The sequence below is a fragment of the Colletotrichum aenigma genome (assembly GCF_013390185.1).
Source record: "Colletotrichum aenigma strain Cg56 chromosome Unknown KSG_Cg56_contig07, whole genome shotgun sequence".
In the NCBI taxonomy this organism is placed as follows: Eukaryota; Fungi; Ascomycota; class Sordariomycetes; order Glomerellales; family Glomerellaceae; genus Colletotrichum; species Colletotrichum aenigma.
This window is the reverse complement of record NW_023500913.1, coordinates 4,548,701-4,562,812: the sequence shown is the minus strand read 5'-3', so window position 1 is coordinate 4,562,812 and position 14,112 is coordinate 4,548,701. Positions and strand designations below refer to the sequence as shown.

The 14,112-nt window shown below is 55.1% G+C and overlaps 7 protein-coding genes across 7 annotated transcripts; 4 read left to right on the top strand and 3 right to left on the bottom strand.

Annotated features, from left to right (window-relative positions):
* Window positions 1–1,839: 1,839 nt before the first annotated feature.
* On the top strand, window positions 1,840–2,469 carry CGCA056_v011523 (Uncharacterized protein; the record flags this gene model as incomplete). Its single annotated transcript, XM_037326769.1, has 2 exons — window positions 1,840–1,921; window positions 1,970–2,469. 2 exons carry the CDS (start codon window positions 1,840–1,842, stop codon window positions 2,467–2,469), a joined length of 582 nt encoding a protein of 193 aa, XP_037175635.1.
* A 418-nt stretch (window positions 2,470–2,887) lies between these two features.
* CGCA056_v011522 (uncharacterized protein) lies at window positions 2,888–3,788 on the bottom strand (the record flags this gene model as incomplete). Its single annotated transcript, XM_037326768.1, has 3 exons — window positions 2,888–3,167; window positions 3,235–3,503; window positions 3,564–3,788. The coding sequence occupies 3 exons, from the start codon at window positions 3,786–3,788 to the stop codon at window positions 2,888–2,890; spliced, it is 774 nt and encodes a 257-aa protein (XP_037174953.1).
* An 865-nt stretch (window positions 3,789–4,653) lies between these two features.
* CGCA056_v011521 (Signal peptidase complex catalytic subunit SEC11) lies at window positions 4,654–5,464 on the bottom strand (the record flags this gene model as incomplete). Its single annotated transcript, XM_037326767.1, has 6 exons — window positions 4,654–4,835; window positions 4,889–4,929; window positions 4,991–5,025; window positions 5,078–5,163; window positions 5,223–5,316; window positions 5,384–5,464. The coding sequence occupies 6 exons, from the start codon at window positions 5,462–5,464 to the stop codon at window positions 4,654–4,656; spliced, it is 519 nt and encodes a 172-aa protein (XP_037175636.1).
* Window positions 5,465–6,104: 640 nt separating this feature from the next.
* CGCA056_v011520 (13 kDa ribonucleoprotein-associated protein) lies at window positions 6,105–6,598 on the bottom strand (the record flags this gene model as incomplete). The annotated part of the gene is made up of 3 exons (XM_037326766.1): window positions 6,105–6,367; window positions 6,426–6,521; window positions 6,574–6,598. The coding sequence occupies 3 exons, from the start codon at window positions 6,596–6,598 to the stop codon at window positions 6,105–6,107; spliced, it is 384 nt and encodes a 127-aa protein (XP_037174954.1).
* A 1,040-nt stretch (window positions 6,599–7,638) lies between these two features.
* CGCA056_v011519 (uncharacterized protein) lies at window positions 7,639–8,129 on the top strand (the record flags this gene model as incomplete). Its single annotated transcript, XM_037326765.1, has 3 exons — window positions 7,639–7,737; window positions 7,800–8,018; window positions 8,073–8,129. 3 exons carry the CDS (start codon window positions 7,639–7,641, stop codon window positions 8,127–8,129), a joined length of 375 nt encoding a protein of 124 aa, XP_037175266.1.
* A 39-nt stretch (window positions 8,130–8,168) lies between these two features.
* On the top strand, window positions 8,169–8,981 carry CGCA056_v011518 (uncharacterized protein; the record flags this gene model as incomplete). Its single annotated transcript, XM_037326764.1, has 4 exons — window positions 8,169–8,409; window positions 8,461–8,579; window positions 8,645–8,822; window positions 8,881–8,981. 4 exons carry the CDS (start codon window positions 8,169–8,171, stop codon window positions 8,979–8,981), a joined length of 639 nt encoding a protein of 212 aa, XP_037175279.1.
* A 3,102-nt stretch (window positions 8,982–12,083) lies between these two features.
* On the top strand, window positions 12,084–13,124 carry CGCA056_v011517 (uncharacterized protein; the record flags this gene model as incomplete). Its single annotated transcript, XM_037326763.1, has 1 exon — window positions 12,084–13,124. The coding sequence occupies one exon, from the start codon at window positions 12,084–12,086 to the stop codon at window positions 13,122–13,124; it is 1,041 nt and encodes a 346-aa protein (XP_037175498.1).
* Window positions 13,125–14,112: the final 988 nt, after the last annotated feature.

The following is a 14,112-nucleotide window of genomic DNA, read 5'->3' as shown; positions in this document are numbered from 1 at the left end:
GCGAGTTGAGTGCTCTTCGGAGGCAAGCAGTTGAGCTTTGGGTCTTTTTATCCTCAGCGACAGCAAAGGATCGCACAGAAGTATTGTAAGGTAGGGGCAGTGTCCAGGTTTCGGTCGTTCCCTTCCCGTTCTTCTTCGTCGTCTTCTTCTTCTTCTTCTTCCCCCTCCAGGCAGGCACAGGCACAGCCCGCCTCAAGATGGAGAGAGAAAGATTGAGTTTGAAAGACGCGCCTTTGTGCGTATTCAATGCGTGTCCGGTGACGCAATTGTTTCTCGAATCGACAGCAAATCGGTTAGGGGTGTGTGCAAGCGCGGTTGGTGAGGAAGTTGGTCGCTGTTTGCTGCAGCGAGACACGAGATACTGGTGGCCGGCGACGTGAGGCGGGAAATGAAAAATTTGTGGGGGTGGGCGACGAGATGGTCGAGCGGGGGAAGGTGCACCTTTGCTTTCGGAGATGACTGTGAAGACTGCAGCCGACAGGCACAGAATGCTTCCTCGACCACTGGAGGACGGCCTTTGAAGAGGGGCACAGCGCTGACTCAGACACTGACGAGGACCGAAAGGGGCAAATCCCCACTGTAGCCTTCAGCGTTCCGGCGGTCCACGGTTCGAATCCCCATGGCCACCCTCCATCCAGGTTGTCTTCTGCTTTGGCCTGCTTTGGCCTGCTTTGGCCGGTTTGACTTGATTACCTAGGTATCTTACCACGTGTGCCTTAGCTAAGCAGAACCTCTGCGGCTGGCTGGCTCTTGTTCCTTTTCTAGTTAGGCCTTTTCGGTGTGAAATGGCGCCAAAACGATGTCCGGTTGGTTCATGCTCCTCCTTGTTAAAGCGACGGCAGCACATGATGATTCCAAGCGGGCACCATTGCAACTTGACCGACCCAAACTCGGACTCTGACAACAACAAAACAAACCTTCGTTGGCTTATTTCTTCGTTTCTGGGAATTTGAATTCCGTTGAAAAACTTCTTACAAGGACCGACCCGGGTGCGCGAGTTGACAGACTCTACAGAGTGCTTGCTGCTTCGGTCATGAATAAGCCAGCCACGCAGCAAACTTGTTTCCAAAAGCTCACGTTTTACTGCGGAGTCTCCACCGAATTCCCCGTAGATCAGCCGGACTGTTGGTGGTGGCCCCGTGGGCCGAGTCACAGCGCTCTGCCCCGCGTTGTGGAACTGATCCGAGTCACCTTGGACATCTCCCCTGCATCTTTAAGCTTCCAACTGGACAATCGCATGTCGACAACTGTCCAATTCTTGATCCAATTGTCATGAGACGGGCTGTGTCCTAGTCACATTGGTAAGCGAAAAGGACAGATGTGTTGCAGCTACTTCCATTCGTAGCGCAAGTGGCTTCAGGCTTGAAGGTCCGGGCCGGAGCTCAAGCCTGGTTACCTGGAGTTTCAATGTGTTGCCAAAGGCAGATTTGGTCTCTTCTGCACCGTACAATAGTACATCCGTGCCTCTTTTGATCTACGACCTCTAAGAAGCATGGCGGATTACCGGCCCACAAGACCGTTGTCATGCCTAAGATGGAGGTATCTCGCGTGGACCTTGTCGAGCACCTAAGACGCCCGGCGGCCATCCTGCTGCATCCCCGATGCGGGGCAGCCCGGGTCAACTTAATTCTCACACCATCTCAGCGTCTTACAAAGTCCACATGAGTCCTGCATCTAAGGCTATATAAACCAGCATCCCCGTAACCTCCCACCCGACTTTTGCTCATTGAACCCTTGATTCCAATTGAAACATCCTCAGCCCCTTGATACCCAGCGATCTACCTCACAGCCATCTTTCACGTTCAGCTCGCATTAGCCCTTGACGCAGGAACGTTCACAATGTCGAATAACAGCTTCACCCTCTCTGCCGGCCCCGGCACTGATGTCTGGAAGAAGCCCCCCACGACCAACATCTATAACGGTTTGTACATACTCATGCCATCTCAAGAAGTCCATCTGACCATTGCAGCCCCCGTCCATGCTCTTCCAGCCAAGAACCTGAGCGAGTTCAAGTCCGCCAAAATCACCTTCTCGGCAGACTGGTCAGAGCAATACGACCAAGCCGGCCTCATCTTCACCTTTGACTCCGTCTCCGGCACTCGCGAACGGAGATGGATCAAGACCGGCCTGGAGTACTACAACGGCACCCCTCAGCTCAGCACAGTCTCTTGCGACCGCTGGGCCGACTGGAGCATCACCCCCTTGGCCGCTTTTGAGGATTCCAAGAGCATCACCGTGACAATCGAAAAGGGCCGCGATGGTCTCGGTCTCGGTTTCTGGGTCTACTACATCAAACAGGACGGCACCAAGGAGCCGCTGCGCGAGATCTGCTGGGTCTACGGCGACGACGACTCATCAGGCAAGGACTGGAACCTCACTATTGGTGCCCTGGTGGCCCGGCCCGCCAAGGATGCCAAGGACGATCTTGTCGTTCAGTTCAAGGACTTTGACGTGCAATGGTCCACCTAAGCGCAGCAACAAAGCGTGATAATTGCCAAAGTAGTATTGATGAAACAAGTCTTTATTATACGACCATCTTTTTCTTCTCAACCCTCATCACTTCAACCTGTTGTTGACTTCGGGATCCCTGGTGGATGCAAGAGAACCGCAGTGCCCGATGTGCATGTTGAAAGCCGGGTGAGGTACCCGCGAGAGGGGACGCTGAATTCAACATCAGAAGATGAGTAACAGTCGTCATTTTGTTCAAACACTTTTGGCACCCGGGCAGGGAACCACACCATATTGCCATCATAATCCGTGATGGCGCTGTTACTTCAATTGTCCTGCCAAATTACACCGCTTTCAACCGCCAACCGAGCCTGAACGTTACAGCGGGGTATCATAATTCGCTCTTCCCACAAACAGTCTTAGATTATCTATCACCACCTTAACGACTAGCCGGACCATAATATGTGCCATCCGGTCCAGGTGGCACAGACTGCCCCGCGTTTGAAGGGTTGGATGCGGCCGTCTGTTCTCCCTTGTCTTGTTGTTGCGCTGGAATGTACGCTTGCTGAGGTTGGTGGGGGTAGGGCACATAGGATCCAGCTACCGCCTGGCTTTGCATGGGTGGGGGCGCGTTGACGGGTACCATGAAAACAGGCGGCCGAGAGTTGCGCTGGTTGGTCTCTACGCAGGCTCGGACAAAGAGAATGAAGTGGTTGATGCTGTCGCTGTTGATTAGCACACGAGCTCCAACAGTCTCGGGGAGAGGAGAGGGTCCCATGGACTTACAGCAACAGAGCAGTGAAGGCGGTAATGGTGTTCTGCATAGGAACCACCTTAGTCCTGAAGAAGGACTGCCGTCTGCTGCTATAAGAATAGTAATAGTCATCAACATCTCGGAAGTATATGTATGTGCCCTGAAGGCCAACTGCTGCCGCAAAACAGAGCCAGAAGATTAGGTGTAAGCCAACGTGAGCGCCTGGGTGAATTCCTCGTCGGCCTCCTCTTGCGCAAATGGTAATGAGTTCTGCAGTGTCCCAGATGATAGCCACCGCAGCCTGCAAGGTAGACATTAGCCTCGAAACTTTGAGTGGATATGAAGCGCTACGGCGGCTTACCGGCAGCCAGCTCATAACGTAGAATGCGCCGCCGGAGAAGGCAATTGTCAGGACGTATGCAGAGATGCCGATGACGATTAAGCTAAAGACGATGTCGGAACATCGCATCACGATTTTGGCAATGTGCCATGGCTTGCTGTAGGGGATCACACGCTGGTGACCTTGATGTTCGTACGGTTGGTACCCCTGAAGGCCGTATTGCGACTGATGCGCCGGGGAGGACATGTTGTGCGGACTGACGAGTATAAAATCGGGAGGTCTGGTGATGACGGACAAGGACTAACGTGAAGGGTGCGAACGAAAGACTGGTTGTTCCCGAGGGCAGTTTGAGAAAAGAGCGAGGCTATCGACAGAAAAGTACCTAAGAGACGCGAACTGAGTAAAATTTGCTGCGGCAGTTGGATCTCATTTTATTGCACGACTGTGCCGCTCGTGTGTAACCAACAAGCACTGGCACGCGCGATCAGAAGGATTCTGCCTAGTCACATTCGCGACCTAAAAAGAGGGAGGGTCCCTTGGAAGTGGCGTAGATCAGGGTCGTGCCGTTGGGTAGAGCCGTTGGTTCTCGTACGGATTTTCGTGAGAAACCCTGTCAGCGGCGCCGCTGGCTGCCTAGAGAAACATTTGTCCGCTACCGCTCCAGACTTGTGTGGAAATTGGCTCCAAGCAAGGGGTCAGCCTCCCTGATGTGCGGCTGAGGTTCTGGGTCTGACTGGAACCACAAAGGGCCATCTCTATTACCGGAAAGTTGTGGAGTTAAGTGACCTTTTTTTTTTTTTGCGTCGAGCTCTAGTTAAACCACATTGCTGGAAGATCTTTCCAAAATCACGTCTTGGCGCCCGACACCAGAAGTGTATGGGACTTGGAACAGCACTCGGCCACGACGCACCTAGGGCACGAAGGGCGTGCAATGCTGATCGTGATACCAGGTGATCTCATCTAGATCCCGATAGCAGCCAAGTTGTGGCGTGCAACCACTTCCAGTCCCTGCTGCAGCAATTCAACATCCTCCGCTTGTTGATAACCAGTGTTGAACAACCCATAACGCCTTGAATGCAGAACTAATTGACTTTTGTGTCCGTCTGTGGCTTTACTCCCGCTGCAGTACTACGACCAAACCCATGATTCCCAGCATCACCGTCTTGAGCCACGGGTGCTCAGAGAGGAGAATGGTGACGTATCCGACGAAGGGAATGTATGCGACGACTGAACCAATGATGTCGCTTCGTACGAGGAAGTCCTGGCCCTTGGCATACAGTTCTTGATCGGCTCCTGATTTCCTGTTAGCTACCGCCGCAAGGTGCTTGCCCAAGTCTGGTACGCACCCGCATTGTTGTCTCCCTTCGTGAGTAGCTTCGCTTGTGGTCTATGGCGACGAGCCAAATTAGCAATGCAATCACAAGAGCAGCAGAGGAGGGGCGCCATACCCAGAGCCGAACTTTTGGATGACACGGTGGACAATCTGAGGGCACGTCAGCACGCACGAAGCGTCGATTGAAGCAGCTGTCCCGTACCGGAATGTTCTTTCCCTTCACCTCATATACAACAATCTCGCCGACATCCGTTTCTTGGAGGAAGTTTCGGTTCCAGAGGAAGAGCACTGCGTCCGGTCAGCATCACATCGCATGGTTGGAAGCTGGTGCGGCGGGGGAGACGTACAGTCTCCTCTTTGGAAGGCCGGCTCCATACTACCGGAAAGAACAACGACGATGGGAGACGGCGAATCGCTAACGACGGAGAGACCCTTCCACATCTGCGCGCGCGCACGAGTTAGCAAGTGTTCGGCAGGGCCCTGCGGTAGGCGCAGGTGGGCTGCATACCATGAAAGCGGTGGAAAGGATGAGCGCAAAGTTGAGCAGCTGCGACGCCGCCTGGCGTGGGTTTCCGAGACTCGACAACATGGTGAGAGCGGCGGTGGCAGGAGCAGTGGGATCGTGATGTCGAGGTGCGGTTGGCGGACTTGGAGGTTGAAGTTCTGGCCAGCGATGCACCTCGGGCACTTTCAGTGAACCTTCAAGCAAAGAGCACTGGCCACGCGCTTGTCTTCAGGATGTGGAACGTGTCAACGGAGGGAGGTACGTATCTGTCTTATCTTATCGTACCTACCTTAGCTACCCACCTTCCAGCGGGAGATCTGCACAGACCACCTTTTATTTTCCAGGACCGACCTGAGCTTCGTTGTGCTGGGTTCATGCGCTGCAGGCTTGGAACCAGCCGAGAACACGGCGGCTTCTCATGGGAACATCAGGCTTGATAAAATCTCGATCAGAAGGCCATCACAGATTTTCGGAAAAGAGGGAATCCCTTGCAGATGAGCCTAGCTCTAGAAAAGAGTTTTGCTGGCCGAACAGTGTCCATCCACACGCGTGTAATCCGTAGCAGTCACAATTCACAGATTCAAAATTCATCCATCAATGTCGATCTTGTCTTTCTGCTAGCAAGCTACATAGCTAGTGAGGGGCCAAGACAAGAATCATCTCAGATCAAGCTCTTTTACGGCGAGCACCTTTCCGCCCCAAGAAATCTGTGACCACTTGAGAGCTAGATAGCCAGCCTTTCAACCTTGTCTCGCACCACCTGGATGGTACTAGCCAGCTCACTTCCCTCATTGGTAGTGATGCAGGCAGCGATGACTGGGCGACTGACACCGCAAGCCCTTCCGAGAGCCGCCTTGCTAGGGACGAAGACGTAAGGGACGTTCTTGTCCTCGCAAAGCAGGGGGAGGTGGAGAATGACGGCAAGAGGTGCAGCATCCGCAGCGAGCAAAGCGATTTCGCAGGTGCCACGGTTCAGGGCTTTGGTCACTGATCCAGAAGTCAGTCGGATATGCGGGCAGCAAGTTTGGAAGTGAAGACAACGAACCTTCGTTGGCGCCCCGTTTGGCCTGGCGGTGGTGGGTTGCCGTTTGAGCGAGATCGAGCAGCTCCTGGGTGAGAGCAGCATCGGCCAAAGGCCAAGCTGAAGTGGTTGTTAGTCAGGGCCGGCATGCGTTGCATGAGAAGGCACAAACCTGCAGCTTCAGGCGCTGAAGACATTTTGCATGCAAAGGCTCGCCGGATAGGTTCACTGCCTCGCGAATTGGATGCAACTGCTGTGTAGCTGGTGGAAGGCTCGCCCGAGGGTTCACTGCCTTACTGTCTGCGAAGTTGAATGCAAGGAATGAGCCAAATTCCAAGACTTTTTTTCCCATGCACGGATATGTCACCCAGGGTGGAACACGTGACTGATTGTGCATCTTACGTAAGGTGGATTGGTCTGACCTGCCGAAGGTCAGGTACATGGGGCTGTAAGGTAAGGTAGCCGGATAGAAAAGTCCGAGCTGCAGATGCCCTCCATCAACAGCACCCAAGATCATGGTCCGAAGAGGGACGCCAACAGTGTCGACGCTGCACCTTCCCAGACTCTAGCAGGCTAGCCGGCAGTTTCAATTGGAATGTATCTCTCGACCGAACCATAGCAGCTCTTGCAGGTATCTCACAAGAATAGGCATGGGAGGCAAGCACTTCTGGCCCATTCTACTTATGACCTTGTCGACTCTCTTGCTTCCGTTGTGTTCTTGCTGATTGAATAGACAGCTCCTCTGCACGGATCGAAAGACAGAAGGCTAGATACAGCGTACCTTACCTAGTACCTTGGATGCAATTAACTTCCAAATTCATCTTCGTGCAGCCCAATATAGGAGGCTGCGACAACCTCTTGCCTCGCCTCATGACAGAGCCTACTCCTTCCGCGTCAATCATCGTCCTACCTTAGTGCAGTTGCCTCCTTCCGTGAACATCATCAACCCCAACGGCAGCTATGGCTCAATTTTCACAGCGCGGGAAGGCACGGGCTGCACTTTCTCAGCACTTCTCCTCTCGTCACCTCTTGTCACCTCTTGTCTTCGACTGTCCCGCCGACCTCTTGAACCAACATCCCGTTCCAGACCTCATCCTTGGCTTGCTGATTCAACCTTCATCAATAACACAGCCGCATCCACGCTGAACTTCTTGGACTCGATTCTTATTCCATCATCTCTTTGGTATCGAATCCCTGACATTCCCTCAATCTCTCTGCCAGCCTCCGGATCACCTCAATGGACGCCTCCGTCAGAACGCCTTTGCTCCACGGCCAGGCCGGGCATGCAGACGAGGGATTGCCCACGCCAGCCGCCTATGGCCAGGTCCAAGACCATGTAAGAGTTCCTCGCCCATCCTCTGGCCATTCTCCTGGATTTGGCTTATAATCAATTGCCAGCCTGCATTCCTGAGAGCATGCCACTCGCCATGGCGTTGTCTGCCGCAGAACGCCCTCTGCTGGATTCGAGGAGGTGTCGTTGCCTACTTGACCGCAGTCGGTGCAATGATCCTCGACTACAAGCTTCGAGAGAAGTCGCCGTACTCGAACTGGCGCGTCGTCTTTGACTTCTCCATCGTCACTTATTCTCTGCTTTTGATTTACCACTTGGTAGTGCTGGTACGAATCATCGTCGTGGTCCGTGTTGCAGTGACTGACATGGGTTGCATCCAGGGTTGGACCTACACCCATCTCTACCACCCGCACATTGACGACAGCAACCGTGGCTAGGAATACTGGTTGCTCAGACTGTCGTCGCTGCCCTACGACATGTCCAGCCTCCGCAAGCAGTTCTACTTCACCATGTTCTACACAGTCACCACTGTCTTCACCTTCATGAACACCTGCCTCTACTGGTTTGTACAGCTGCCGCACGACGACAATGGGAACGCCGAGCCCCCCAAGCCCCAGCCGTCTGGTGGCTCGCACGCGTCGAGCATGTACGAGCAGTCGTTGGGCTTTGAGATGACTCGCCTGGAGGACATCAATAAGGGCAAACCACATGGGCCTTGTGAGTCATCCTTTCTGATTGGTATGGCCAAGTCTAATGAATTGATGTTAGTCACGGAGATTTTTGGTGAAGGCTGGTTCAAGGCTTTTGTCATCATCAACCTGTTTCTCGTCTCGACAGTCATTGCACTTTTCGAGATATTCTGGCTCAACAGCATCAAGCGCCCTCTGGTGAGTGACGCCAGTGCCGAACTCGGGGAGGCAAGTGCCGGCTGACAAGACTGACCACCGTGCAGGCTGTTAGTGCGCACACATTGGGCGTCATCTTCTTCGCGGGTCTCTACCTCGGTTGGGCAGCCATCGGCAAGATCGAGACCGGCGCCGATGCCTTCTACTGGCTCGACCAGAAGGTGATCGGATCGCGCGAGGCCGTGGTGGCAGCGTCGATTGGATTTGTCATTCTTGCTCCCATTTGTGGGTAACCCGGTACCGAGTGACATGTTGAGAGAGAGAAAGCTGACCGGTTGCCCAGTGTACGCGCTCATGTATGGTCTCATTGGCATGAGGGAGAGTATCTCCCGGGCTGCCCACTCGAGACGGGTAGCCGCCGCTGCCGAAGCAGCGGGCCACTGAGGGACTTTCGGTCGAGACGGGTCTCGTCGGAGATGAGCGGGGGGGATAGGTCGGGCGGTGAGGACGGCGGTGGCCCGGTTCTGGCGGGCTTGGCCATACGTGGTTGTCAGGTGTTCCTATCTTGATGGATGCCTCAGATTGCAGGAGGGATTAAGGCATGCATCGGGCTGGAGTCGAAGGAGGTGTAGTGCCTTGGAGGCGGTGGAGGAGACGACTTGGAGGGGGTGTGAGGATACGATTCCGAAATAACCTAGAACATTATGACTTCCAACAAGAGAGACCTATTTCCGAGCCGAGGCCAGTAAATGACGAATGAAGAGTGACTGACAGAAAAGGAACAGGAGGCATGGGTGATGGGTGATGGGGTTTGCGAGCTATCTTGGTCATTGACGGGACGGCGCGGGGAGAGGAGATGGTCGATGGTAGAGATGGGTCGGTGCGGTACGGCGCAAGGAGCGGTGTTGAGGCGGTGATGCAGGTCACTGGGCTTGCCGACAGTGAAGAGTAGCGGAGAGCAGTCGGCAAGCCGGGGTATGGATTGGCGGAGGACGGGACGGGTGGTCGGGGTGGTCCAAGATGATTGGCGGCGGTGGTTTTGTGCCTGAATCTGCCCGACTAGCTGCATGGCAATCTTGTTAGGGGTGTCCCTTTGCAGGCTGGAAGGTGGACGATGGTGCGTATGGCATGCTTCGAAAGGGTTCTCGAGAAAGAGGGGGGAGAGGGGGGAATTCCTTGGTGGGATGATGGGATGATGGATCTCTGCCGGGATGTTGGGCTGAGTCCGGCAAAGGCGCGCAAAGAGATGGTTCGGACGAGGGGCACACGGTTCACGACGAGATGAGGGATGGTAGTTTGGAGGGGAAACCACGATATGCCTGACTGTCAGAACAGCAGCCGTCCATGCGGCTAGGACATGAATGAGTAGACTTGATAGCAGCTCGGGACTCTAGGACAGGCGTTGGGTTCCCGTTTGGGTTGTGGCTAGTGAAGTTAAGGTTGCCTTGCCGGCGGCAGTCAGGCCAATGCGAAGCAACGGGTTGAATGATGGATGGTGCTGGCGGAAGCTCAGTCGTGGAATCTCGAGGTCAAGACGAGCAGGAGAGACAAGCGGCATGGTAAGGTATCGATGATGCGGCGAGAGGTTCCTGTAGGGTATCCATGAACACGCGACGCGCGCGAGACGGTGTTCGTGGTTGAGGAGGGGGGAGTCAGTCGTCAGTGGTCAGGGTCCTGGGTTCCAAGTTCAGTCCTCAACAACAACTGGGGGCCGGACAAGATGCAAGATGAGAGAGGGCGACGATTCGGAGAGGGTCAGTGAGGGTGGAGGTGAAGTCCAGATGCTGCAGTTCAGAGTACGTTCCAGAAGGTGTAGACGATGAGCCAACCGGAAGGGCAGAAGGTCGAGCCGCCGATGAGTTGTCAAGTTGTCAGTGTGTTGCTTGGCCAGTTGGGGGGCGATAAGGTACGTTCAGGTTTATCGGTCGGGCTCCCTGGACTCTAGAGCACGGCGCCAGCACCGGGACATGTATCGGGACATGTATCGGTACCCAGCGGCGGTGGCAGGCGTACCTAGGTAGCCAATGACACCCGGGTAAAGGTCCCGACCGCCCTTCTTGCGCCTTCTTTTGGGGTCCATGAGGGAAGAGATTCAGGAGATGAGGTCTTTGGCACAGGAGAAGAGCCCCGCGTTGCGAGTGCCTCACGTGCGGCAACGGGCGACTGGACAGCGCATGGCTGGGTCAACGGGCGACGGGCGACAGTCGACAGCAAGTGTTGACTGATGTTTCCAGGTTTGGGCCGCTATTCCTATTTCTGGCCACCCCCTGTGCTGTGTCCAGCGTATCCAACCTAGGCAAGGTACCGACCCAAGGACAGCGCATTGCTTGAAGCTCAGGGTCGAGACGCGGACAGATGTACCGCTACACATCTCAAGCGATGGGTTTGGGGGTACAGATACCCAAGGAGGTTAACAGCAATTAAGGTGCGTTAGCGGGCGGTCCCCCGGTTGGCGGCGCTTGAGGGCTGCCGGAGGTTCTCGACTGCGCCTATTTCGGTACGTCTCCTGGGTCCTGGGTGTCCTCGTCTGTCCTCGGACTCTGGGCTTGTTGTGTGAACTGGCAGTGAAGTCATTCCAGTGTCACCAGCGTTCCATTTCGAGAGGCCACACAGCCGTTAGGCGCTACCCTGCTTGCCTGCCAGGCCTGCCTGCTCGAGGTGCTTGTCTTGGGCGGCGATGCTGCCTGGGCTGTCCCTGGGCCGCTACCCCCCCTCTCAGCCCTGAGATGAACTCTCAGTGGTCGGGTTGTACCTGGCTCACATCCCCCGCGGCGTCAACCGCCCTCCCGCCGTTCGAGTGAGAGAGACAGCGCGTGAACCCAGTGTTTTTTTTTTTTTTTTTTGCCGTCCTATCATGGCGCGCCTGGTGCTCACCACCATCAACCACTCACAGTAAATGCGGCGGTCGGGGCGGGGGACGGGAGCCAATGGAAACACGCCAAAGGCAAGAATCATCACCAATATCAGTAGTCGGTATAAATATCGCGGCTCCCCCTCAAAAACACCCCTCTTTCCTCTTGTTCTCCCCTCCCCCCCCCCTCCAGCACAACCAAAAAAGGGTCGCAAAGTCAAGTTGGGAATATCTCCTTGGAACCGGTCGTTCGTTCACTCTGAACTCCCTCTGAGGAGACTTCTCCCACCCCGGGCCCCTGTCAATCTTTTTGTGTGTCACTCGTCCTTCTTCTCTCTCTCTCTCTCTCTCTCTCTCTCTCTCTCTCTCTCTCTCCGACCCCCCCCTCATCCGACCTCACACCCCTCCATCATCACTCCCTCCCTCTCCTCTATTCGCTCCTTTCGTCACTCTCTTCACCTCTTCTATCCCCATAGAGTCAAAGACATATAAGGTCCCTTGAGCAACGCGCCTCTATCGCTTTCGGTTCCCCCTGTCTCTCAACTTTATCACACCCCCATTCGAGCATCGTTCGTTCATTATCAGAACACCCGGCAAGAGTACAAGAACAACACTCCCCCACCACCACCCCTCTTCTTCAGTTCAACAACAACAACAACAACCACACGTGAACCACAACATCAACATTCGCCGGCATGTCTCTCTTCAAGCGCACGTTTAGGTCGCAAGACCCCAACGTCCGCGTGGATAAGTCGTCGAGGCTGAAGAAGTCGAGCTCGATCCGGGACAACCAGAAGGTGTCGAAGATGCAGCGCTCCGTGACCGATGACCAGCCCGCCCCCATGGCCCCGCCCGTCGCCGCCGCCGCCCCCCGCGGTGGCCCCGCGCCGATGCCGGCCAAGGCCTCCGGCGGTGGAAAGTCTGCCGTCGCCCCCTCGCCCATCGTCACCCTGACGGTCGGCCGCGAGGGTCGCTTGTTCGCCGCCCACGAGGACGTCCTCTTCCAGTCGCCCTTTTTCGAGGCCGCCTGCCGAGGTCAGTTCTTCGAGGCCCAGAGCAAGCGGATCGCTCTCCCCGACGAAGAACCCGAGGTCTTCTCCGCCATCCTCGAATACCTCTACAAGGGTGACTACTACCCCCGCCTGATGCACAACAGGCACCGCAACTCTTGGGAGCTCGAGGATGCCGTCAGAGGATCCCCCCAAACCTCCCCCAACCCCGATAACCACCACAGCCACCACCACAGAGGTGGCCGCGCAGCCCCCCCTGCCCCGGGCGCCTACCCGCCCACGCCCAACTCGGCCCACACCACGACAAGCAACACCACTGCCGGCTCCGGCGCCCCCGGCAGCGACGCGACCATCTACATCGCGGCCTGCGGGCAACACATCCTCCGCGACACCGTCATCTACTGCGCCGCGGAGCGATACGGGCTCGAGGAGCTCAAGCGCTTGGCCCTGCGCAAGCAGGGTCTGCAGTCCGGCGTCGACGTCGGAACCATCCTGCGCTCCGCCCAGTACGCCTACGCCCACACCCCCGACTCGGACTCGCGTCTGCGCGCTCACTACCTCGCCTTGATCATCAGGTGTCGCAAGACATTCAAGAGGAGCGGTACCATGCAGACTGAGATGGAGCGCGGCGGCAGCAAGCTCTTCTTCGACCTGTTCGTGGCCATGTGCAACCACCTCGACGACGTGATCGACCACACCAACGCACGCACCCCCAAGACCGTCTGATGAGGTGAATATGAGAAAACAACAACAAGACTCTTGTTCGGTTCGTGCTGGACTGCGTCCGGTTCGACGACCGTGAGAGGATGCGTTCGTCTCTCTCACACATGTGCTATCCAAAAGCGAGCATGGTATATTTGCCAACGGCGTTCACACGGTGTTTTTGTCATGTGCGCATTTTGCTTCGGATTTGCATTTACACGGAATGGAGGCTGTTCTGAGAATTGCGATATCAAGGAGGCTTGATTCCTTTCCGCGGCATGTCACTTTCTCCTCTCGTCTCTCCCACACCAGATTGGAAAAACACCATTTGGGAGTTCTTTTTTTCTCTTCTCAAAAAGGAAAAAAAAAAATTCCACTTCTCATCGAGGTTGGCCGGAACCTTTCTGGTGGACTGCGGAGAGCGCGAGGACTAATACCCCCCCGTACACGAAACGAACCCACTCCTCCCGCTCTTCTTACCTTCTTCCCTTCCCGCATCTCTGGACATGATCCACGCAGAAACAGCGGCCCTGGCAACTATTTTTTTCTCTTTGCACTGGCGTTTACCTCCAGGGTCCCCTAGTACGCTCCGCGTTCACTCGCTGGTGGTGGAAACGGGACATCCAAGAGCTCATCAGAGAGAGGAGAGGAAACGATCAGAAGAGAACTTGCTACGCCTTTTCTTTACACAAAACAACAACCACAAAAAAAAAACACCACCCCCACACCAAGTTTGTCCTTTTTCAACTGCTTTTGCTTACTTGGGTCACGGCAACTGGGGAAGGCGGAAACTCAACTCTCATAAAACTTCTTGACTACTCCATTTGGGATGGAAGCAATGCAGAAAAAAAAAAGAAGTGGCGTCTCGGCATCTTAGAAACACCCGGCACAACAAATGTACGGGTCCAAAGAAACCATACAGAACTGTGTTTTGTGTTCTTTTTTTGTTGTCTTCATTTGCTCTTCCCGATTAGGAATTTTTACGGATGTTTTGGAGGACGCATGTTTGCCG